At 35.0% G+C, this 25,210-nt stretch overlaps 3 protein-coding genes and 1 long non-coding RNA gene across 7 annotated transcripts; 2 read left to right on the top strand and 2 right to left on the bottom strand.

The window, feature by feature from the left end:
• Positions 1 to 5,021: 5,021 nt before the first annotated feature.
• Positions 5,022 to 7,052, bottom strand: LOC143899740 (uncharacterized). The gene is made up of 2 exons (XM_077410264.1): positions 6,613 to 7,052; positions 5,022 to 5,865 (listed from the first exon to the last, which is right to left on the bottom strand). The coding sequence occupies exons 1-2, from the start codon at positions 6,952 to 6,954 to the stop codon at positions 5,335 to 5,337; spliced, it is 873 nt and encodes a 290-aa protein (XP_077266390.1). The 5' UTR covers positions 6,955 to 7,052; the 3' UTR covers positions 5,022 to 5,334.
• A 125-nt stretch (positions 7,053 to 7,177) lies between these two features.
• LOC143899739 (hexosaminidase D) lies at positions 7,178 to 12,582 on the bottom strand. 4 transcript variants are annotated; one of them, XM_077410261.1, is made up of 9 exons: positions 12,387 to 12,563; positions 12,242 to 12,296; positions 10,563 to 10,778; positions 10,063 to 10,411; positions 9,908 to 9,982; positions 9,620 to 9,815; positions 9,270 to 9,545; positions 8,763 to 8,849; positions 7,178 to 8,679 (listed from the first exon to the last, which is right to left on the bottom strand). In XM_077410261.1, exons 1-9 carry the CDS (start codon positions 12,434 to 12,436, stop codon positions 8,505 to 8,507), a joined length of 1,479 nt encoding a protein of 492 aa, XP_077266387.1. In that variant the 5' UTR covers positions 12,437 to 12,563; the 3' UTR covers positions 7,178 to 8,504. The 4 variants fall into 4 exon arrangements, 2 of the variants coding, with proteins under 2 accessions (XP_077266387.1, XP_077266389.1); XR_013257588.1 differs by having other exon boundaries at positions 8,618 to 8,679; positions 8,763 to 8,923; positions 12,387 to 12,582; XR_013257589.1 differs by lacking the exon at positions 7,178 to 8,679 and adding an exon at positions 9,023 to 9,163 and having other exon boundaries at positions 8,770 to 8,923; positions 12,387 to 12,579.
• Positions 12,583 to 14,989: 2,407 nt separating this feature from the next.
• LOC143899741 (protein FAM136A) lies at positions 14,990 to 23,525 on the top strand. Its single transcript, XM_077410265.1, has 3 exons — positions 14,990 to 15,194; positions 21,966 to 22,106; positions 23,169 to 23,525. The coding sequence occupies exons 1-3, from the start codon at positions 15,111 to 15,113 to the stop codon at positions 23,367 to 23,369; spliced, it is 426 nt and encodes a 141-aa protein (XP_077266391.1). The 5' UTR covers positions 14,990 to 15,110; the 3' UTR covers positions 23,370 to 23,525.
• On the top strand, positions 16,358 to 18,630 carry LOC143899743 (uncharacterized). Its single transcript, XR_013257590.1, has 2 exons — positions 16,358 to 17,719; positions 17,829 to 18,630. It is a non-coding gene; the product is annotated as an uncharacterized LOC143899743 (long non-coding RNA).
• Positions 23,526 to 25,210: the final 1,685 nt, after the last annotated feature.

Below are 25,210 nucleotides of genomic sequence, written 5' to 3'. Positions count from 1 at the left end.
CTCTCTCTCTCTCTCTCTCTCTATCTCTCTCTCTCTCTCTCTCTCTCTCTCTCTCTTTCTCTCTCTCTCTCTCTCTCTCTCTCTCTCTCTCTCTCTCTCTCTCTCTCTCTCTCTCTCTCTCTCTCTCTCTCTCTCTCTCTCTCTCTCTCTCTCTCTCTCTCTAATGCTATAAATTGAAAAATATTACTCTTTTATCTACTGAAGTTCAATTCCGTGAGATTCACTCAATTATTTCCTAAAAAATTAGAAAAATTTTGTTACCGATTTCCAAAAAAATACCGGTTCCCAAAAAAATCGGTAACAAAAAACTATACAGTTTATAGCACTCCCCGGGAAATTCTACCCCTATTTTATATACAAATCTTTAAAATTTGATCAATTATTTCCCGAAAAATTCGTCAAACTTCTGATACCGGTTTCTAAAAAAATCGGTAACGAAAAATTATATACTTTATAGCACTCAGCTCCCCGGGAAATTCAACCCCTACTTTATGTACAATTCTTTGAGATTTGGTCATTCGAAACCGGTTTCCAAAAAGATCGGTAACAAAAAATAGTAACACTTTATAGCACTTTCCGGGAAATTCTACGGTAATTATGCAGTATAGGGGAGGCACCTCCGATGACCTTGACCTTGACATATGTTGTCATGGTCACCCTCCTGAGCGACCTTCAGAAGGTTTTAGCCGTCGCTCGTTTTTTATTAAAAAGTTATTAACAAAAAAAAGTTTGGCAACCTCACCGATTTTAATGACCTTGATATATGTTGTCAAGGTCATGACCCCGAGTGACCTTCAGAAGGTTTTAGCCATCGCTCGCTATTCGTTAAAAAGTTATTAACAAAAAAAGTTTGGAAAATATAGTATATATAAGTGCATATATAGGTTAGTTGACGAGCTTTAAACACTTAAATACTTTTAAAGCGCGTCAACTAACCTATGTAGGTTAGTGATCAACGATTTACTGCTTTAAATGTTGTGTTTTGGAAAAGCAGCGACTTTTTCGAAAAATAAAGTATTCTCTGCTTTAACAAAAAGACTTCAATTTATCAACAATTTACTAGTTTAAATGTTGTGTTTTGGTAAAGCATATAAAGTTATAGAAGTTGTGATTTTCTTTAAAGCAGGGCACACACACATGTGTGTATATCCTGCTTTATAGAAGTTGTGATTTTCTTTAAAGCAGGGCACACACACGTATATATTAGTTATTTATGCCTTCCAATACTCAAAATTATAGCTGCTATATTTTCCAAACTTTTTTTGTTAATAACTTTTTAACGAATAGCGAGCGACGGCTAAAACCTTCTGAAGGTCACTCAGAAGGGTGACCTTGACAACATATGTCAAGGTCAAGGTCATCGGAGGTGCCTCCCCTATACTGCATAATTACCAAAACCGGTTTGCAATAAGATCGGTAACAAAAAACTATACACCCTACAACACTCCCCGGGAAATTCTACCCCTATTTCATATACGCTCGGTAAAAATTTGGTCCATTTTGAGATCATAGCTAACAAAAAAAATGCAAACCCTGTTGCTTTATAATAATAGATAGATATAGATATATATAGAGAAGTAAAAGCCATAGTGATGTAAGTCAAATTTTTAAAAATATTGACTTGTGTGCATAGGATCTATATATACAATACAATATATATAATTGCATCTATATGTACACGAGTCAATATTTTAAAATATTTGACTTACACGACTATGGTTTTCACCCCTCCATATACAAGTAAAAATTACATTATTTCTTTGTCTGTATAAATTATTATAGCATTTACATTTTCAAAATAACACACACATATATTCTACGAAAAATGCCTTAGTATAAAAGCTCCTCTATATGTAAGTCCAATGCCATCTTCTCGATTGAAAACACCCTCAAATACTTCATTCTGTTCTTGTTCATTATGTTCTTGTTCAATTTCCTCGAATTCATGGTACATACATATATTATGCAAAACAGCAGTAGAATAACAAATAATTGCAACCGATGTACTTAGTTTTGTTCTTAAACATAATATAAACATGGAAAGCGGCGCTTCCAAACTCCGAATAGTTGTTCGATGATAACTCTGATCTTCCTATGTGCATTGTTATACCTAATTTCTGCATTGTTATCAGGCCTCAATACAGGAGTCAGTAAATATTTTCGACATGCGTATCCACTATCTCCAAGTAAAATTCCGTCGAAATATCTCAATTCGAAACGACATCGAACACCACTTCGATCAAAGATTATAGCTTCGTGAGCTGAACCAGGATGTCTCACAACAATATCAAAAATTTCTCTTTGAGGCCCACATACAACCTATAATTACATACAATAAATATTTTAACTTACTTTATCCTGGTTTTTTTTCTACTAAATATAGCAATGAAATAACATACTTGCACATTCAACGAAAACCATCCTTTTCGATTCCAAAATATTTCTCCATTATTTCCTCCAGGATTGGCTATACGTATATGAGTGCCATCGATACATCCTATTATACGTGGAAAATTCGCTACCTCATAAAATCTATTAGTATTTTGCCTTTGCCGCTGTTGTGTTGAAAAGTTTATGTACCGTTTTAAATAAGATGCTAAAATTGTTGATACTCGTGCAACAATACGTGATACCGATGCTTGACTGACTCCTCTAATATCTTCGTTAACAATCTGAATAAAAAGTACATCAAAAATATAAGAAAGATTTCACAAGTAAGGCAAAATTTATAAACATACTTGAAAGCTACTTGTTGCATAAAATCGCAAAGTTATTAAAAGTTGCATTATTGGAGAAATCGGCAGTCCGCGGTTATCGTTTCGCTGTAGCTGTTCGTTTACTAGTGGTAACAGAATATCAATTACAGCTTCTTTACTGAATCTATAGCGTTTTCGGAAAGGCTCATCTTCGTAAAACTCAATAGGATTTTCCCAGTCACGAATATATTATATCTTTTTGGCAAACGCCACCGAATATCATTTTCCACATTTTCATCTTTAAATCCATCATCTGAATCTGAATCGTTTAAAAATTCGTTATCCATTTTAATTGCAATATATATAGGGCCGGTTTCACCATCTCCGATTTCGATTAAACTCACTCTTCTTTCTAAGACAGTTAGAAAAAGATGAAGAGTGAGTTTAATCGAAGGTTACAGTTAATCGACGTTGGTGAAACTGGCCCATACTGTAGCACTCAGTAATGACAGTACTCTCCGTAAAATGCAGACACTTTTGTGGGTTATATTATCGAATCTTTTGCCAATAAGGTTGCAGTCGCCGCCTCAAGGAAGCTCATGACCTGCCTTGAGATAAGGGAGCCAATTAAGACTTCTTGTTCGGTCAAGGAAGGTTTATGAAATGTAGAATAAGGAACAAGGAATCCTCATTCCTCAAGGAAGGACTATAAATACGGGCATAGACTCCTCTTGTTCGGTCAAGGAAGGTTTATGAAATGTAGAATAAGGAACAAGGAATCCTCATTCCTCAAGGAAGGACTTATGAATACGGGCATTTTTTTAAGATTAATGGGTTTATCTTATTAGAACTCTCTCAACACACATATGGCGTGTATCTATAGCTGATTATGGGCCAATTCCTTTTAGTTACACAAGTCGACACAAACATCATTCTATTTTTCTTGACATTCAATGAATAACAAAGACAGAACGACACTTGTGTCGACTTGTGTCACTAAAAGGAATTGGCCTAATGTTATCAAGGTAGTTAAGCCCCTTGCACAATGCCAGGCAACATTGCAGGCAATAGGAACGGGAAATAACAAAAAATCGAATTACAACCTAAAAAATTCGAATGCTATGATTGGTTGGCAACAGGCAATAGGCACAGAAATTCCAATATGTGACGGAAACTCTGTGTCTATTGCCTGTGTCACTGTTTATTCTGCATTTATACATGATTTCTGACTTCTATTCCCTGTTCCTATTGCCTGTTGCCTGGCATTGTGCAAGGGGCTAGTCTGTGACAAATACAATCCAAAATTTTATACTCTATCGACATAAAAACGAAAACATCTGAATATTTGCGATTACAGGCTGAAAACTTAGATAGTTCTGCCCCTCACATACAAAACAAAAGACTATTCTTTCATTTTTCTCCTCCAGTCGCTTTTACGTCAAATAATCGCGAAAATCGAGGTCTATTTATTACCTATTGTATTTCTAAATTTAAACGGTCAATAATTTTGGTTTTTTTTTTACTAGTATTCCTAAAGTACCCTTCTATATCCATTTTTCATCACTTTCTCAAGATTATTAATTATTAAAATTCAAAATACGAGATTGTCGTATGCTTTGTGCATGCAATACATATGGAAAAAAAATGCAATTTTTGATAGCCGATTATCTTACGTTCGGGACGGTCAATTACTTTTAATTTGTACAAACGTGTGTAGATATCACATTTATTAATATATAGTAAAATTTTCAAATTTTTCTTATGAGTTGCAATTAACGGACTTATTACTTTATTTAGGGATAATTTAAAAACATCCAGTCTAATTTAAATCTATACCTGCTAATAAAAAGACGAACATCTTTCGTAAAAGATCAAAGAAGCAATAATGCATCGTTTTATTAACATATAACAATAATGTAAAACCATACTGTGAGGTAAAATGTAATTTTACGTGCCATCACACGTACATCTTGGCTTGACTCCAAAATTGGCTTTTCTCAAGTGGCACAATTCGGTTTCACGTGCAGTTATTTTCTAAAAGAGTCATGCACTAATTATCATGAACGATAATTACTGACTACTAATTAACTATACTAATACTAATAAAAAATTACTAACTACTGATATATACATATAATTATGTGTATGAGAAAAAAGATATTCTTCCTATGTAAATATCGCACTGATAACAAAAAATGATGAAAATACTCCTAATATCTTATCTTACAATTCTTATTGACTTATATTTATGATATTAAAAGTTAGGAACAACAAAAAATAAATGAAATTCGCGCGGACACTACAAATAAAAATATCATAAAATACTCTTGTCGATGACTTTCAAGAGCGGCTGCTAGGAGCGCCTTGTACTTCTTTTCTAAAGACCCCATCAAGTTGTACAGTTCGTTCTGCTTCTCCGAACATAAAAGCAAACATAACTTGCTCTTCTGTTCTTGGAATTGCAATTGCAAAATCTTAATCTCGAGATTTTTATTCTGCAATACCGCACAGTTTAAAAGTCCCGTCTCATATAACTCAAACTTGAAAAAATATCGATAATAATAATGATAATAAAAAGTAATAATAATAAATATTTTAAGAAAAAATTAGGAGCAACGAGATACTCGAGTTGAAGGGATTATTTCCGATAAAAGTTTCTTAGAAAAAGAGAAGAAGTTTCTTCATATATTTTTAGTACTCTGATAATGTGTTGCAACTTCTTTTCGTAAACGTGCTTTATGATGTCATTCAACTTCCTCAGCTTTGCGATGGTTTTCTTGAACATTCGAACTTTTAACACAAGGCTTTGAATCTGGGCTCGAGCTGTCAACTGTTTAATGCGACTTCGTAATCGAAATGCTTCATTGTCCACCTCGCTGTTCCCTTGACATTTCGTCGTTAGCTCTTGTCGCAATCGTTCGTTTTGAATTCGAAAACTTTCGAGTGTAGCAGTCAACATATCAATGCGATATTTGCAAAGCTCCAGATGGTTTCCCTCTATCATATTGTCATCATGACGACATGCAGCGTACACGCTCAAACTCGAGTTAGAATCACGAAGCTTTGATTTATTTCGCAGATGATTTCGTTGGTCTGACGTTCGACTTGAACAATTTTGATGGTTTCTGTCCCAATCAGACAGTTTGCTCAAAGATGAGCTAGTGCAAATCTGATAAAAATAAAAATTACAACATAATAAAATATCTATTTATCGATAAAAGTTTAATGTAGAAATAAAAACCGGTTAATTATTTAAATGTGTGTGTGTGTGTGTGTGTGTGTGTGTGTGTGTGTGTGTGTGTGCGCGCGCGCGCGCGCGCGCGTGTGTGTGTGTGGAACACTTTTTATGGTATTAAACATTTTGATAAAATATTATAATTTGTATCAAGCACTTCTTGAAACAATTTTCGAAACACTTTCACATGAAGTAATGCCCGTATCACACTAGCGATTAGTAATTGCGTCTACGTCATTTTTCGAAACGCTTTCACATGTAGTAAATAGTAAAACATTTTGTGTGCTGCCCTAGCAAAATGTCTCAAAATCTTTTATATTATTAATCAGAATTTCTATGAAAATTTCAAGACTTTTTCAGAATTTTTCAGATTTTTAAAATACAAATTGTAAGTTTTTCAGAAAAACTTGGACAAAATAATAATGAAATAGTTCATATTTTTCTCGCCAACACATTTTTGCAAAAATCTAAATAAATATAAGAAAATCTGCACAATTTATCAGAAATTTTTACCATACAAAACTAAAATATTCCGAAAATTCTCATTCAATTATTTCCGAAAGTATCTGAAAGATTTGACACATTTTTTTCAGATTTTTTCATAAATGTAAAATATGAAAATTTTTTTCACCAGGGTGGCCTGGAGAAGGAACGCAAAGAATGAAAATAATGGCTACGTACCGCATGACAAGATGATGGCAACGGCGTTAATAGGCTACTAGAAGGTTCAGTTCTGAATATTCCTTCGAGCGTGCCTGCTCTTAGCTGTCGAGAGAGTTCCAACAGATATTTGTTCCTCAAGTTACGTTGCGAGACAGTCGAGTTTAATTTATCGAGCCAGATCCTGCATAATTGCACCTCTTCCACAGATCTCAGATTCAGTATGTACGTTCTGACGTGTGTCAAACTTTGCTTAAAATGTTCATCCAATTTTAAAGCTTCTTGCTCGTCGCGTTCTTTTACTTTCGACATGGTATTACAAACTGACAACTCGTAGGTTACAAGAATGACATGGACCACCATCCACCATTGACAGACAAAGTATCAATGATCACGAACAACAGCTATCAATGAAACTGAATGCATTCAGTTTCATGCATAATGCGCATTATGCATCATTTATCCTTGTTTAACATTTAGTGAACAAAAAGAATAAATGATGCATTATATGCATCATGCGCTAAACAGAATACACCCCAAGTCGCTCTCTATTAGGCATAAGAAATATATGAAACTTGATGCGCTATGCCATAGTTAAATATCCTTTATTTCTAAAGAATTAACGTACATACAAGGAAACACACATGCTATGCAATCTGATTTATATTTTTCTCTCTTCTAATTACTTTATGCTATATGTATTACATTTACTATAATTCTTTTATACAATATGCTAACAATTACGTTTATAGATCAGTGACTAACTCTATTGTTTATCACAAAAAATAGAGACATTATATACAAAATATGGAGTACATCGTATTAAAAGTAATATAGCTGGAGGTTTGCTTTCACTATTCACTATGACGAGATGTAAAAGATATTCATACGGCACAACATATTGTTATCAATATTCTCTAATATTGTTATCTAGATAAATATATAAATTACATATTGCATGTTTATTTACATAAAAAAGGCTATAAACGATATTTATAAGCAAAGATGTGTTATCTTTCACAATACATGTTACATGTATTTGTTTTCTTATTTCAAGTTTATTAATTTCACTATCTTGTTAGTCTATGCTAGAAAAAAGACACTTGCTTATTAAAAATTGATATTTGCATGCATCTAAAGTAAAACTAAGGGGTTAAATATCAGTTTGTCCCTTAATTATTAAATATTGTTTAATAATTTTTAACCGTAGTTACCCTTTCATAGCCAAGATATCACAGAGCATCTTGTATATATCGACAAAAGTTCTCTCGCAATATTAAAATAATTCATCTCTTTTTTAGAAAACTATATGTTCTTTTTATTTTTTTCAGTGATGTATATACAGGGTGTTCGGTAATTTTTTACGATGCCAAAGAATGAAGGTAGATTAGATCAAACTGAAAAGAAATGTTATGTACCATTTTGCGAAATTTTATTCATAATAGCTATTGGTTATTAAACTAAGCAAATGAGCGCATGAAAAGCGATAAACAGCTTAGTAACGGTGAGCGATGATCATCATCTATAGCGAGAGGTGGAGTCACACAGTGAGCGGCAAACGACTCACGACATTTTACGTGCTTGCCGAGTCCAGCCTACCGCTTTTTAAGCGCACATTAGCTTAGACAGTTTAATTAATAACTCAATAACTATTGCGAAATTCGCAAAATGGTACATAACACTTCTTTTCAGTTTGAGCCAATCTACTTTCATTCTTCGGCATTGTAAAAAATTACTAAACACCCTGTATAATATCAAATTGTCTACTACTTTGAATAGCGACTTACTATATACAAAAATAATTTCATCCAAGAAATACTCGATTTTCCAATTGTTAGTGATCGTGATTGCTTTTTAAAATCGTAGATTATACGTTCGAAATCCAATCGCCGATTTTTCAAGCAAAAGAGCTATTACACGCGACTATTTATTTTCAACTGATTCTCGGTAGTCTGTTTCAGCTCTATCAACTTTACTTTCATTGGCTGAACATTGGTGCCTATCCACTCTTCGATCATCGACGAGAAAAAAACCGCTTCCATCTGAACTCGCAGATAACCTTCCAAAGAAGACAATTCCAATAATAATCTGGAATGACATACCATGTACCCAAAATTTACGAGATGTAGTATACTTTCATATGTAGACGATCTTACTGTTAAAGTACTTACTCCGTAAAAGCAGGCACCAAATTCTCCAGTTGCATGGGATTTGTGTAACTGTTTGCCACCTGCCACGGATTCATCCACGTCATGATCCTGTCATTGGAACAATTTACTTTATGTATACAATCAACACTCGACTTAATCTGTCAGTTTCTATCTCCGAATTTCTAAAATTTAAGAGAAAAATCTTTCGTTTTTTTTATATATTTATAAAAATAATCATTATTCTGTCTTGTACTTATATCTTATATGTAAATAGTAGTTACCTTCTCTTTCTCTCTCTTTTTCATAGCCAAGATATTACATCTGTATATATAATATCTTGTATATATAACAAAAGTTCTCTCGTTTTTTGTACGCAGTATTAAAATAATTAATCTCTTCCTTAGGAAACTTATATGTTCTTTCTTCAATATTTAATTCAAAACAAATCAAGATACGATAAATTATCGAAAATTTTTTGCAAGGTCAGAATAAAATTTTCAGAGTAATATAAACCGTTTCTGTGCTTACTGTTCGCTGCTGACAATATTGTGAAATTTTATCCTGAAGTTGAGAAACCACTCCATGCCCACGGCTATTTGCCATCCAGGAAAGAACAAATTACTGGGAATTGGGACTGGTCTGAGCTGTGGAGTTATATGCAACGGGTGATCGATGTATCCCAAGCTCTTTGCAACCTGCGTGTGCGTTTGCTCCGAATAGCCGTAGAGCCAAACTTTCAAGCATAAAGCTAACGAGGGTATCGCCGTGGGCAACAATTCACACATCGTGGCATAATGATCATACCTAAAAAATCACAATTGACTAATGTAATCGAGGATCTCGAGATAGCTTGTGGAAATTTTTTTGAACTTTCTCACCTTGACCAGCCGGTGAATACTGTACCACGAAATTCGTGCACCTTACTCACGTGAACTCCCAGTTCCTCCAGCCATTTCTCATGATTACTTATGTGATGTCGAATTATAGGAATGTGTTGTGTGGAGCCGGTAGCTCCTTTGAACGCGGTTGCTGCCCAGATATTAGGAAAGACCGCGCTGTACTTATCCCACAATCCTAATAATTTGTTATAACAATCATAGTCTAGCAAAATATTTTGAAATTTGTTGATATATATAAAAATAAAAAAGAAATAGAGGAAAAAATACCATCGGGTAATGCAAAATTATCTCTGGGATTGTAATGCCACACCATGGGTTCTACATATTTGCCGATGTAATGTTCTATAAAAAGAAAAGAGAAAGATTGGTCGCGTGAAGAGGTCTGCGCAACCAAATGATGCAAACAGGCTCTATCGAGATACCGTTCAAAACCTGTAAGTCTATCAATCTCAGCATGTCATCCCAGATAATGATCTTTAAGTATGGATAAGTTTCCTGAATGTATTGAGCTATCGCCAGAATATGTTCCAGGTACAACGATGATTTGCCATATTTGCTGGCTGCTGCTCGCTTAGTGCAGACAGAACAAAGGCCCAAGTGCCACACTTCGTCAGAGCCTATATGCAGATACTGTATGTCAGGATGAAAGCTAACGATCTGACGTATCAACGACTTCACCATAGGAAGAGTTCTTGGATTTGACGGGCAGATAGAACTTGGAAAAGGTTCCACCTCGCGCAGCGATCTCCATTCGTCGTGTTTTAAGATAAACTGAAATTTAAATAACAATAAACTTATCGAACAACACAATGGTTGGAATTTAGGAATAATCGCCATCTCTCTTGAATTAGGACTTTAAAAATAAGAGGAATGTAAGATTGTACAGCAAGTACAAGCTTCATATAAAATAATTTTTGCTTACTTCCATATGACCGAAAGTTTGTACCAATGGGACAACCGCCAAGCCGCAATCGCCTGCTATCTGCAAGATGTGTCTAGCCTCCTGGACTGTGTATCCACTCGCCAAACTGCTTGGACCATTGCTTCCTATCGGAGAAAGTTCCCGGTTGTAGGGAAATGTATCTTCCCATTCCAGCAATAATCCGGTAGCTCCCCATGTTCGCAACAGCGGAAAGAGCTGTAAATTTTCTAGTAAGTCATAAGAATAAAAATAAGCACAGACAAAAGTCAAAGAAAATTATTATGACAATTGTTTGTCCATTCAATATACAGCCTCTTGACAACTGTTGATAACTCCAACCGAGATTGAAATTGTGCTGAGATTTACTTGAATTCAAAGACGAAAGAAATGTGATTTATCTCATATAAGTTTCACTACTGTCAGCTTTTGAATTGTAACTCTCTGCTTGTGTATCAAAGACGAAATATCAGTATTTCATTATTCTTTCATAAATACCTTTGTTTCAGGCAGAAATAAACTATCTATTTTTATGCCCTTTAATACATGTTACGAATCAACTATAATCCAGTGAGCTAAATGTTCCAGTAAGCAAACTGTCCGTAATATGACAACAAATTGACTTAGATATCTCAACAGAATCAGCATCATTTGCGTCCGCATTAAATTTGCGTTTTCCTAGCAGACTGCATATAATCTAACAGCGGATTGTCGGCAGAAATTGAATAGAATCTATTATTTCTTAAATATATATTTAGATGATTACGAAACAGTAGATTCTGCTCAATTTCTGCAGTAAATCTGCCATTCAGTTAACAGTATATTCAGTTAACAAATTCTGTTATATTTCTACTGGAATTTTACTGACAAAATTTGTATACTTTGGTATCTATTATAGAAACTTTTCGGAATAGATTCCGATCGAAATTATTTCGTTTTCCCTAGAAAACACACAAAACGGACACAATAAAAATCTAAAACAACTAAATAATTCTTATGTCAGAATACAAAATTTTCGACAAATAAGCTGACAAAATATATGTTCCATTGGTACAACAACGTAGCACTCTGGCCTAGTTTACATCAATCACTTGATAGGCGTATTAAATAGTAAATAACTAGTAAATTAGTTTGATTATTGGCTGATCAGTTCAAATATACTATTTGATATGCGTATCAAGAGATCGGTGTAAATTAGACCATTAAAGGCCTAGTTTCACAAGTGTCAGTTAACTTTTAATCTTTTAACTTACTCTTTGTCTCCTTCTAACATCCCCCTTAGAAAGACGAATTAAAAGAAAGGAGAAGAATGCTTCAAAGCATTTGGGCTACGGTCCACTTGACGCTATACAAAAGCATCGAAGCATTCCTCTTCTATTTTTTTTCAATGAAGAAAGAAGGAGAAGAAAAACGCTCCAAAGTATTTGTAGCATCAAGTGGACCGCCACCTTGTAGTATTATAAGTGGATCACAGCCTCAGGCGCGCGATTGTAGTATTCGAAGCGCAATCTGTGACGTGCGATAAAAATCAGGTTATCAGGACAGCACTTGGGTAAGAAAAGGACACTTCTGCGTTCGTCGTACAGATTTTAAACGGAAAAACGTGTGTGACGGTGAATCTCGGAATGCGTTGGCGCGAGAGACGAGGTAACTGGCCTCGAGCGTTTATGACCGGCATGTACCTTTTCGAAGTAGCAGGTCCGCGGTGGTGCGCCCTTCAAGTCAAGGTGGACCAGCCTAGAAAAGAAAGGTCGATTCGCCAGGTCGCGACACTTCGTTCGTCGAGAGATACGCGGTGATTTGCGTCGGTCGGTCCGGTTACCTTACCTGTGCGAGCCCAACGTCAAGGCGTCCATCTTTTCTCCCATTCTATTCATCAGTCAGACAACATTGGGCGCGTTCAGCAGACACAACTGTTGAGTTCGTCTTATCAACACTCTGCGTCGATTGGTTGGTTCTAAAAGTAAGAGCCAATCATGTTCGACCGCTACACTACGTTTACGCGAGCGTTACTTCTGTAGTAACTTACGATATATTACTCGTTTACGGAGTAAATTATCGTAAGTTACTACAAAATCCCGTTTACGCGAAGGAATTAGGGTGCCATTACATGGAGCGCGGAAACGCGGAAACGCGGAAGCGCGGAACAGAATAGTAACTAGATTCCGCGTTTCCGCGAGTTGAGTCCCGCACGTTTGAACGGAAAAGCGGAATCCGCTATTATCGTGTATGTATGTATGGCTGTGTTTCGATATTCACTGCCAGTACTTAACGCAGCCTATGTATGTACCCTGGCTTGCATATAAGATATACTTCATAATCATAATGGGTGCGTTCAGCCGATACTCTGCTAGCCTAGGCAATCGTGAGCAGTCGCTCGTTTTCGCTCGTTTTCCTCTCCTCTTTAATCCATTGGGTCAAAGGAGAGGAAACGAGCGAAAACGAGCGGACTGCTCACGATTGCTAGGCTAGCGGAGTATCGGCTGAACGCACCCNANANNCANNAACANGATGTTNNGATCTATAATATTATACTGCCACTTTTATTAAATAATAAAGTAATCGAAGATATGTGTAAAAGCTTTTTTTCAATGTGATTAAACACGCACAATTTGCGCGGAAAAGCGGAACAGTATAGTGACAAATAGACATTTGTATTCATTTCTTAAAATTGTGTTCACTTAATTCATTGCAATTTTTATTAATATGCTTATCTTTTCAGCTTATCTATTGAATACAAGCATTTTAATCAATAAATACCGTTAAAAATTAATATTTTATAATTCTCCGTTCCGCTTTTCCGCTCAAAATATGCTCCATGTAATATTAAGCATTCAAAACAGACGGAACGGATCGACGGAAATCTAGTAAATTTTGTCTTCCGCGCTTCCGCGTTTCCGCGTTTCCGCGCTCCATGTAATGGCACCCTCATTGTAAGTTACTACAGAAGTAACGCTCGCGTAAACGTAGTAATAATAGGGCCGGTATCACAGTCTCCAAATTAACATGATTCTCCCTAGATTCTCCGATTAAAAAAGGGGATGCCATCGACATATAGTATGGACTACGCCAGGTATAGAAAAATATGACCGATGACTCACCGGTAGAAGAAAAGAGATAGCGACTGGTAGAGGTCGCGTACAGACAAAGAAGAAACGAGGTAGAGGTTAGGACACTTTTTGAAAACTTTTATGTAGGAATCGCGTAGTCCATACTTATATGTCGATGGGGGATGCTAAAGCCGTTCAAATTACCGACAATTACAGTCAAAGGTCTCATTTCGAAACGGCTTTACATCGCAAAATCCTTTTACAGGAGTAAAGTAGAGGTACTAATAAAGGGTGGGATTGTCAAATAATTAGTAATAATTGAAAATAATTTTAAAATTCTGTCACCTCATAACCTTATTTTCTAATATAAACAGTTGTATACGTAATATGTACGAAATTAAACTTTCCCACCCTTCAGAAGACGTGCACAAACAATAACGTACCTTTGAAATTGAGATTGAAAACCTGGAATAAAAATGAGAGCTTTGAAACGATCGTGTATATTTTTCTGATTTTTCACAAAAATATTCACGCAGAGCAGCAATTATGTCACAGCAGTAGTTCACGGATCTTGCGAAAGATGGCGCGATGGCGCACGCAGCTGTGGGCAGTTTCGGGGTTGGCTACATTGTCTGGGGTCGTATTCTGTTCCGCTAAAATCCGCTTACCGACAATCTACAGCACCGCAGCTAAACGATATAAGTACAATTTTTTCGCTTTTTTAAGCGAAACCGTGATCTAACAAACGTTTTAATTAGTATATTTAGAACTAATAAACGATTCCGCATCAATTGACCCCGGTTTGAACCGAAAATTGTAAAGAATTCTATATTTACCGGCTAAATTAACACTACAAATTATTTTTGTGATTACGTAAAAACTATTAACTAACAAACGTTCTAATTAGTCTAACAATCAATAACAAACGACTAACAATCAATTCGTAAAAAAATGTCATAAGTCGAAGTTGTTCGGCTAACTTCTATGAGGTGAAGAAGATGAAGAGGGCAATAATCGCATTCTAATTGGTTTCGCCATTTTGTTACAAAAGATTGATTGAACCAATGCGCGTGAGTCTACTCAGTGGCCAGACTCGTATGTAGGACTCTAGAAATTCTGTGCTTATTGCTTGTTTCTAACCAATTATAGCATTTAAATTTTTTAGGTTGTAATAAACGATTTTTTGGTTATTTCCTGTTCCTATTGCCTATTGCCTGGCATTGGACGCGTTCAGCAGACCAAGCCGCTGAGTAGCAGTCGAACGTGATTGGCTCTTACTTTTAGAACCAACCAATTAACGCATAGTGTTGATAAGACGAACTTAAAAGTTGTGTCTGCTGAACGCGGCCATTGTGCAAGGGGCTTAAGCTTAAGCTGAAGCTCGTTCATTTCGCCGGTTAAGTTAGGTTAGGTTAGGTTTAGCGGTATCGGTTCATGAATTTTGTATCACATATTTTGTATTACAAATATAATCAAATTATAATAAACGTTTAAAGTAAAAATGGAAGAACAGAGAAAACGAGTCGAAGATCATATGACGAAAATGGTCGAAGAGATTGACAAGACATATTTACGGAAAATGCAGGTACTTCTGTTGAATTTCAGGTTATATGCTGACTGATTGTAGTATGTACGTATGTAAAATATACATTTAATTATGTTTTTTTTTATAATTACAGAAATAAAAGTATATATGTAAACATGTAATATTATTATTATATATTATATAATTTATTAATTATAGAGAATACACAAATATCTTTAGCGACTGTAATAATTAAGATTTTATTTACATGTGTATATTGGCATATAAAGGATGTGATAATAGGTTTGTTTTTTTTATTGCTGCAATAGACTGCATTAAAACTTCTCTTCATCAATTTTCAAACATGCATATATCTATTTAAATACAAAGAATGTACACTTGTTCAACTATAAAAAACAGACCTAATGAAAATCGTCGAATAGTATCATAAAAAAAATAAAAATATTTTTAATAGTTATTCCTAAAAATTTGTATAAGTTTCTATAAATTTTTAAAAATCTATCCTATTAATCAAATAAGTTGTATTTAATTATAATTTAATGAGTATATCAATAAATTTTGATCAAATAATGATTTATAAACATCCTTTACAAGAAGAAAAATGTCTAGAAGATTGCTTATTTAAAAACTTTGAAAATAAACTGGTCTCTTAATAATAACTTGTTATTCTTTTGAATAACAACCTTTGAATTTGATATAGAACAGATTTAATTATTCAATTTATATATATTTACTAATATTGTAAAAGATGTTTATTATAATTAACAATTTTATGTATACAGAATGTTCCCAGCAAACACAGAATACACCTTTGATAGCAAATTGTCGCCAAGATGGCATCAAATTCAATTTGATGCCATCTTGGCGACAATTTGCTATCAAAAGTGTATTCTGTGTTTGCTGGGTCAAGAACTCACTCTGTCGATGCAAACAGGAAGGTGATTCTGCATGAAAAAATAAATTAAAAATGTAGAATAAACTTTTTATACAAGGCTTTGTTTTTCAGAAAAACAATTTTGAATGGTAATTATTTAGTATAAAGGAACCAGCCCCAATGACCTTGACCTTGACATATGTTGGCAAGGATATGACCCTGAGTAACTTTTCCTTATAACTTAGCCGTCGCTCATTCTTCATTAAAAAGTTATTAACAAACTAAGTTTGAAAAATGTAGCAGTTATTTTGAGTATTAAAAGGTAAAAACAAATGTATGTAGAAATAGTATATGTATGAACGAAGGAAGGTTTTTTAAAGCAGTGAATCGTTTATATATTGAACAGTCTTTTTGTTAAAGTAGAGAATAGTTAGCATAGAAAAGGGTAAAAATGAAGATAAGGGGAGATACCTCCAATGATCTTGACCTTGACATATATTGTCAAGAACATGACCCTGAGTAACTTTTCCTTATAACTTAATCGTGGGTCATGCTTATTTAAAAGTTATGAACAAAAAAAGTTTAAAAAATATACAAGTTTGTATCAGTACTGACTGAAGGAAGTATGTTGCTGATATAAGTGCAGTAGACAGTACACATATCAGCAAATTACTTCCCTTAGTATCGACACAAACTGTTATATTTCTCAAACTTTTTTGTTCATAACTTTTAAATAAGCAATGAGCGACGATTAAGTTATAAGGAAAAGTTACTCAGGGTCATGTCCTTGACAGCATATGTCAAGGTCAAGATTATTGGGGCTAGTTCCCCTATACTAAATAATTACCCGTTTTATCATATATATTAAGGAACTTTACCCATTTTTTTGGGGCTATCCGGGCCTAGTCATCAATCATACATAATTTTAGATAATAATGGTAAATTGAAGAAAAAATATAGTTTTAGACCTTCAAATCTCTGCCAGAAGCAGAGATTCTGTGACCTCCTAATGATATTAAAATGTATATTAAAAAAATAAAGCAACTAGAGTACATCCACCGCTTCATGCTCCCTCCATCCAGGACATATTTTATTGGTATCTTTATATGGACATCACTGACTAACTAATTCCGAAATAAATACACGCTTGCAATCAACTAATGATTTTTTTATTTTTATTATGTACAGGAGTAGGTAGTAATTGTTCATCAAGTACAAAATAACTCGTCTTTATTGCGTGCGAGGAAGCGGTCATGCGACCGAGTTAAGGTGGCTCTAAGGTAAACTAAAAGACTAGCCATATAAATAAAACTTTGGGAGGTTGTTCTTTAACATATAATAAACCATCTCTTAAAATTTGAGACCCTGTTGCCATGTAAATTATTGCAAGCGAGCAATATAAAAAATCACTTTTTAACATAGCTCTTATGGGAGGTTATTGAATTTTTACCGGAAATGATATGATATCTTTTAAGAAAAACTAGAGATGTTAATAAAAAACTGAACACTGAAAGATGAAATCACAAGCTTTCCAGTGGTATATGAAAGGTTGTGTGTTGCCATGGATTTTTAAGAAATATTTGATCGAGAAAGTGATGATGCATGTGCGTGTCACGGAAGTAAAATGTCATAGGGGGGTTTTATCAGTTACATTCCTCGGATGAGGAAATAAGGTGCCTTGTACCCTAAGGTAATTAGCACAAGCAATGTAGACCTAGTCATTCATTCATTCACACTACCACCGTGATACACACGTTCATAATCTTTTTGATCCTTTTTACGAATCTTAAACCTTGCAGATTGTGAATCCTTTCCGATTCCCAATCGTGCAGATCATTAATCCATAAGAATCTTAATCGGAAAAAACTTCTCAACAAAGCATATATGGGACGAAGGCCGGGTCGGATTCGAACCACGGACCTTGGTGTTACTAATCATTCGCTAAAATGTCATAGACACGCTAAGAGGTTATATACGCCAGCGGGGAGACGGCGAGTCGGCTGCTAGATTTACACTATCTACACAGTACTTGCGCACTGACGCGAAAAAATCAAGACAACATATAATCAATCGATCTTTTATAGTTATTATAAATTTATAAACTACTTATAAAAATCAATGGAAACATTATCAATATTAATAATTTTTATTTAGATAAGATGTTTAGGAAAAATCATAATGTATTTTATCAAGTTTTATGTGAGTTGTATTATTGACTAACGATGTCACTTTAGAGCCACCTTAAGAGTTACAATATGTCTGCCGGAAAGGCTGCTTATTATATATGGCGGGACCGGAAAATGACTATCGTGCCCTCTCGCGGTTGTACTCTTATGACTATCGTGCCCTCTCGCGGTTGTACTCTTATGGCTATCGTGCCCTCTCGTGGTTGTACTCTTATGGCGGCTATTCAACTTATGAACATAACAATTTTATAGTTGAACATGACTTCCAGAATTCTAATTTTTGTTTTTATCCTCGCCTAAAGATTTCTTTTTGCATCCAAACCATCTCTTCATGATAACAGCGATAACAAACAATTAAATGTTAAATATTTTTTGGATGATTATAGCTGCGGTCTACTTGACGCTACAAATGCTTCGAAGCATTCCTCTTCTCTTTTCTTTCAATGAAGAAAGAAGGAGAAGAAGAATGCTCCAAAGCATTTGTAGCGTCAAGTGGACCGCAGCCTATATTTGTTGACGCATTTTCTTAGCTAAGTTCTTGGTTTTATATTTGGTTAAATTAAGCAGGCCTTAATTTTACTAATTCATTATATTGTCATAGTAAAAAAAATCGGAATCAGTGACACAATCAGTGATGTCCATACAACGTGATACCAATGCAAATAAGTTTGTTCTAGGAAAGATTCGAGCATTTCAAGCCTTCGAGCATAAAGCGGCGGATGTGCTAGTTTTTTTTTTTTTTTTTTTTTTTTAGCAAAATTTAAACAAAGGGCTTGCAAACTAGCAAGATATTTGTGCTACATTTATTATATTCTGAACAATACAGCTAATCAATAAACAAACGTTTCGGCCATTACTGTGGTCTTCTCAGGCAGTGTAACAAAACAATAACCTTAACACTTTTTTTAATATACAGGCATCTTCTGAGCATAGCAATGACGTATTTCTCATCTTGGACAGACATATCTTTGATGATGAGTTATCGAATAAATAAAATGACATCATTAGAAGGTCAGAACTGCTTCCGGCGGGGGTTTGAGGCTCTAAAACTATTTTTCTTTAATATTATCATTATTACCTACAAAATTATATATGATTGATGACTATAGGCCCGGAACTATAGTTTAAAACTTCTTATGAAAATGGGCGAGGTTTTTTGTACAAATACTTTTCAGTATGTTTCGTGATTTTAAGTTTTCAAAAGCTAAACTGATATTTTCTTTCAATTGTTCGACACACTCGCAATACCGTGACAATATGTGTAGTGTATAAGAGTGTAAGTAGTACATGGAGAATGTAGAATATACAGACAGATGGGCACGCCCAGAGAGATTGACACGGTAATCGAAAGTATAATATTATTATTTTTCCTGACCCCTTTACAGGGAACCACTGGCTGCTACAATATGCAATAGATTTAATGTAACCTCACAAATGTGTGTTAAAGGTTCCTGTTTCCTGACATCTTGTGAGATTGTGACGTCTGCAGAAGCGAGAAATGTTGAGAATTGGCACGTCGAGAATTCTTGCATGGAATTTCCAAAAAAAAGGTATTTGCATAAAATAACACTTCAGATTACTTTAGCACATTTCGAAAATACTTAGAGGGTTAGATTAGGTCTACCCCTTTTCTTTGATAGTTAATAAACAGCCGTAAAATGAATAATACGAAACCTAGTCATGCGCCTGCGCATAAGCCTACATCGTATCACATTCATTTTACGGATGTTTAAGGACGTTCACCGGTCCTTATACTAGAGAAAATCGAAATTCTATAGATTTTCTTGAAACTGTGAATATAAGTTAATTTAGGTGTGCTTTATGCGTGGTATAAATTTCAGTTACCTCTTGCGGTATAAAAGAGATACTGAGCCTTAAAGTTTCAACTTTTACCAAAATTTAGTAAAAGTTAAAACTTTGAGGCACAGTATCTAGATTTTTATACCGCAAGAGGTACTGAAATTTATACCACGCATAAAGCACACCAAAATTAACGTATATTCTGTTTCAAGAAAATCTATTGAAAATCGATTTTCTTTAGTATAAGGACCGGTGAATGTCCTTAAGGAGGGTGATTGCTCAAATCAATTTGATAAGAATTAGTTTAAATTTATGGTGGATATTCGTCTATAGGAATCTGTCGTCCATGCCAAAGTTGAAGACAATTGTCTGCATTGTCGAGTAATTAATTATTGAAGTTATACTTTTGTCTCTCTCTTATACACGGGCGACACAGCAAAAATGTTATCTAACTTGTAATGTAACTCTCTTGAAAGCATATTAAAAATGATAAAATTTAATGAAAATAGGTTCAAATAATTCTTTACATATTTAGGAAGAACTTTCTCGAAGACTGAAATGATTCGTCTTTATAGTTATCAAGAAATTGTAAAAATAAAATTAAACCACATTTGTTATTGTCATTTCAACGTGGATATATAATATCACGTATTTGGGTTTCAATTATACAAACAACTCTTTAAATCTTAAGAAACAGCAATTGAATGCATTCCACATATTTATTTGCTAAAATTCGTTTATTTCACGCGACGAAAATCTATATGCTTTCCCCTTGCCGCGCCGCCTGCCCCGCAGCGGGATTTCACCAACCTCCTTAATAACTATCAAGGGAAAAGGATGCAGCTCGGAGTATTTTTGGAATGTGCTGAAATGATCTGTAGTATTATTTTAAGCAAATATCTTTTTATTTGGAAATATACCATGCAAAAATTTTCCACGTATTATTTCTCGCTTCTGACGTCACATTCCAACATGGCCGCGATAAGTACCCAGGAGCCTTATTAAGTGCATACCTGCTAAATATTCAAAGGTGTTCTAAAAAATAAAGTCTCGTATAAAAAAGTTTTATTCTACATTTTTTACTTATCTTTTCATGTCATCCCTCATCCTGAATTATCCCCTCTCTACTAGTACTATCAGTTCTGGAACATCCTGTATATAAAATATATGTATATATAATAATATATAATAATATTTCATTTATTTTATATATATATTATACATATAACAATATTTCATATACATATACAAGGTGTCCTATTTTATTTTTGACAATCAAATATCTTGATATCACATAATTTTAGAAAAAAAATGTTTCAGACAAAAGTTGTAGGGTGTAAAATAATCTATTTACTGATCTTATCAGTTTGATCTTGGATGACGTCATCAAGGTCAGGATAAAGTCACCTTGAATTTTTTTAATGCGACCCCCTATTTTTCATGTTATATTCTCGTATAAAAGTATCTAGGTAAAGTTATTGAAAAGTGAATGCTTTACGAGATATTTCATACTTCACTATAAAAATATTAGGACAAAATTTAAAATATCTCAAGAAATTTTTAACGAAACAAAGGTTTATTATAGTGTTTTGAAAACGTCTTGACAAAGGCTACAAAAATATAATACAAAAAATAGGGAATCTCATTTAAAAAATTCAAGGTGATCTTGTTCTGAACTTGGCGACGCCATCCAAACTGATAAGATTAGTAAATAGATCTTTTTACACCCTACAATTTTTGTCTGAAGCATTTTCTTATAAAACTTATATTTTCTGAGTTATTCACAGGTACCGATCTTTTTTCCCTATCTTATATACATATAACAGTATATATATATAATACAAAACTGTTATATATATACTGTTATATATATATTATATATAACAGTGTATATACACAATTATATAATATAATATATATATATATATATATAATTATATTTGGTTTTAGAGAGATATGCACAAGTGTGCTGCACAATGTTGTGAAAATGAAACATATAGCATACAAAAAGTACATAACTGTGTGGAGAATTGTAGTTCCTCTTTAAATAAGGCACAACAATACGTTCAAGGAGAATTTGAACGAGTACAGGTATTGTTGAATTTATATAATTTCTATGATCTGACTGCTTATTGTGTATTTTGTAACATTTTGTTTAGAAGACGTTAAAGTATGTAAAAAGGTAGATGGCTGCAAACACACATGCATACACATACTGTCAGGATTACACAATAAAAATATATTAAATTTATAATAATATATGTGTATTTATATATAGGGTGATTGAGGAGGAACCTGCAATATTCCGAGAGGTATTGATGATTCTAAGCAAAAAGAGTTATATCAACATAGGTTCTATTCTTAACGGTTACCGAGATAGCCTGATGGTTATAACGTGAAAAGGGCACCATGCGTATGGAGGGATAGAAATAAAAAACAAAGACTGACAACGATGTGCAGTGTTGTTAATAGTTAGTTAATTGTTTGTTCTATTGTTTATAATAGCCTTAGGCTGGGCGCATACTATCGACTGTACATCGACTAAACTGTTTAATCGATGTCGAGTAGCAACAACGATTTCTTATCAATTAAAAAATTTAATCGAGGACTGTATTATTACAGAATGAGTCTATTCAGTTTTAACGAGCTCCTCGTGTTAATTGGCCTATGTATTAGAAAATATAATACAATTTTTGTCGATAATATGCGACATTATGGACAATAGAACAAACAACCAACTAACTACTAACAACTGCACGTTGTTGTCAGTCTTGGTCTCTTATTTTTTTTCCTCCATACGCATAGTGCTTTTTTCACGTTATAATCGGAATATCTTGGTAACCGTTAGGAATAGGATTCATGTTGATATGCCTCTTTTAGCTTAGAATAACCAATACTATCACTTTCTGGAATGTTGCAGATTTCTCCTCAATCACCCTGTACACACACACACGCACGCACGCACGCACGCACGCACGCGCACCCCCCCCCCCCCACACACACACACATAAAGTATATTATCATGTATTTCATATACACATTTGTATGATATCCAAGCTAAAGGATGCTTTAAGCAACAAATTTTAAATGTTCTTTTTTTTACTTAATTTTTAAGTATACTTTAGTTTTTAAAGTATGATGTGTATTTTTCAGAATCGCTTACAAAGGTGCATAATGGAATGCAATGATAATATAAAGGACAAAATGGGACCAAATCCGACTCAGAGTGAAGTAGACGGGTATAGCGAAGAATTTGAAAAGTGTGCCACTAAGTGTGTAGACTCTTATTGCGAATTACTGCCGACCTTGGAAAAATCTATGAAGAAAGTCCTCAGTAAAAATGAGTTATTGTAATATCTTTCTCAGATGGGAAATAAATGTTAACTCTGCGTCTTACTTGTAACATCTTTAATTAAAAATGTCTTCTGGTTAGCATATTACTTAAACAAAATGTACTATGTACAAAATAAATGCAACAGCATTTAAATCTGTTACTTACATGTATATAAATTGTTGAAAATATTTTTTACATGAATCCCAAAAAATTTATCTAAAAAAAAACCATGATTATCTTAATCCTATCTCTTTTTCTCTTTTTTATTTCTTTCCCTTTTACTGTATCTATTTACAAGTGCCTATATAAAACATAAGAAATATAGAAAAATATCAGCCGTTTAGTTAAAATCTATAATCAGCGTGTGAGAATCAATAACAAACGACAGATTGGTACGCAGGTAAATGTAGGTTTTGATTTGAGTGCGTGCTATTGTACGCGATATTATTGGCTAACTTTCATTGCTCAAAAACAATTGTCTTGACATTTTTATATTAGAATTTACGATTTTAATCAGTCTCTAGGATAACTGGCATGCAAAAATATTATAATATTTCAGTAGTTATACTAAGGGAGTTCCAATCCGGGAGCTCCGAGGGGGGGGGGTGAGGGAGGAGGTGGGGTATCGGATTACGCGGGGGGGTGAGGGAATGAGGGTGGGGGGTATCGGATTTCGCAGGGGTGAGGGGGAGGGGGGGTATCGGGTTACACAGGGGTATTAGGTTACAAGGAGATAACGCGGGGGTGAGGAGTAGGGGGAGGGGCAAGGTATCGGGTTACACAAGGATGTCGAATTTCGCGGGGGTGAGGGGGAGGGGGGTATCGGGTTACACAAAAATATCGGATTTTTCGCGGGGCGGGGGGGAAGGGGGGTTGACCTTGACATACCACCGGGATGACTCACCGGGATGACTCACCCACGCCGCTGGTCTGCGCCGTTGGTCCGCGCGGGGGGTGGGGGTCCGCGTTCGCGTTCGCGTTCGCGGTTGCGCCGCGGGTCCGCGTGGAGGTTCGCGGGGGTCCGCGGGGGGGCCGCGTGGAGGTCCGCGGTTGCGCCGCGGGGTCCGTCGGGTCACGGGGGCTTCGTTCGCAACGACGCCGCTAGGCGGCGTACAGTGGGTAAGACTAACTCGATAGCGCACTGCGTAGGGAGCGTGTATTTTTGTCGATGACGCATCGAACCTGTCGGAACATGTTTGTCGTAAACAACATTTTTCTAGGAAAAAGGGGGTGTTATCTCGTAGACTAAACAATTTCGCGCTATTTTTTACGACGCAGTACGTAAAAAAAACAAAGGAAGAAATGACGTCATCGGGACGATGATCGACTCGATAACGCATCAAACCTGTCGGAACATGTTTGTGGTAAACAACATTTTTCTAGGAAAAAGGGGGTGTTATCTCGTAGACTAAACAATTTCGCGCTATTTTTTACGACGCAGTACGTAAAAAACAAAGGAAAAAATGACGTCATCGGGACGATGATCGACCCGATAACGCATCGAACCTGTTGGAACATGTTCGTCGTAAACAACATTTGATAAAATATAGGTAGGGATGGACATGCACGCAAAGAAATTACATCGTTTATTTAGTTGTAAAAAAAACCTGTTTATTTAACTGTTTTTTACATAATTATTACATACTAAAAAACTAAAGCTGCGAGCTCACAATCGACGATCTGATTCATATTGAACGCATCGATAGCGTATATTACATTCGACGCTTCCTTGGGATCCTTCACAGTGGACGCGATATCGGAGAACTGCGCAAACTTTGCATCGATCGTCGCAAGTATTCTGATCAAACGATCGAATCTCGCATCGATGCACCGATCGAGATCGAACATACGATGCATCGTT

Source organism: Temnothorax americanus, unplaced genomic scaffold (genome assembly GCF_048541705.1).
Source record: "Temnothorax americanus isolate GAGA-0224 unplaced genomic scaffold, ASM4854170v1 Scaffold285, whole genome shotgun sequence".
NCBI classification, from domain to species: Eukaryota; Metazoa; Arthropoda; class Insecta; order Hymenoptera; family Formicidae; genus Temnothorax; species Temnothorax americanus.
This window is presented reverse-complemented; position numbering and strand designations above follow the sequence as displayed.

Excerpts from the sequence above, each read along its gene's own strand:
- LOC143899740 (XM_077410264.1), bottom strand. The coding sequence starts at position 6,954 with ATGGTGGTCCATGTCATTCTTGTAACCTACGAGTTGTCAGTTTGTAAT. Across the intron at positions 5,866-6,612 it reads TGCCATCATCTTGTCATGCG|ATTTGCACTAGCTCATCTTT; the intron begins GTACGTAGCCAT and ends TATTTTTATCAG.
- LOC143899739 (XM_077410261.1), bottom strand. The coding sequence starts at position 12,436 with ATGAATAGAATGGGAGAAAAGATGGACGCCTTGACGTTGGGCTCGCAC. Across the intron at positions 10,412-10,562 it reads AAACTTTCGGTCATATGGAA|TTTATCTTAAAACACGACGA; the intron begins GTAAGCAAAAAT and ends TTTAAATTTCAG. Across the intron at positions 8,680-8,762 it reads TTGGTGCCTGCTTTTACGGA|ATTATTATTGGAATTGTCTT; the intron begins GTAAGTACTTTA and ends ATGTCATTCCAG.
- LOC143899741 (XM_077410265.1), top strand. The coding sequence starts at position 15,111 with ATGGAAGAACAGAGAAAACGAGTCGAAGATCATATGACGAAAATGGTC. Across the intron at positions 15,195-21,965 it reads CATATTTACGGAAAATGCAG|AGAGATATGCACAAGTGTGC; the intron begins GTACTTCTGTTG and ends ATTTGGTTTTAG. Across the intron at positions 22,107-23,168 it reads GAGAATTTGAACGAGTACAG|AATCGCTTACAAAGGTGCAT; the intron begins GTATTGTTGAAT and ends TGTATTTTTCAG.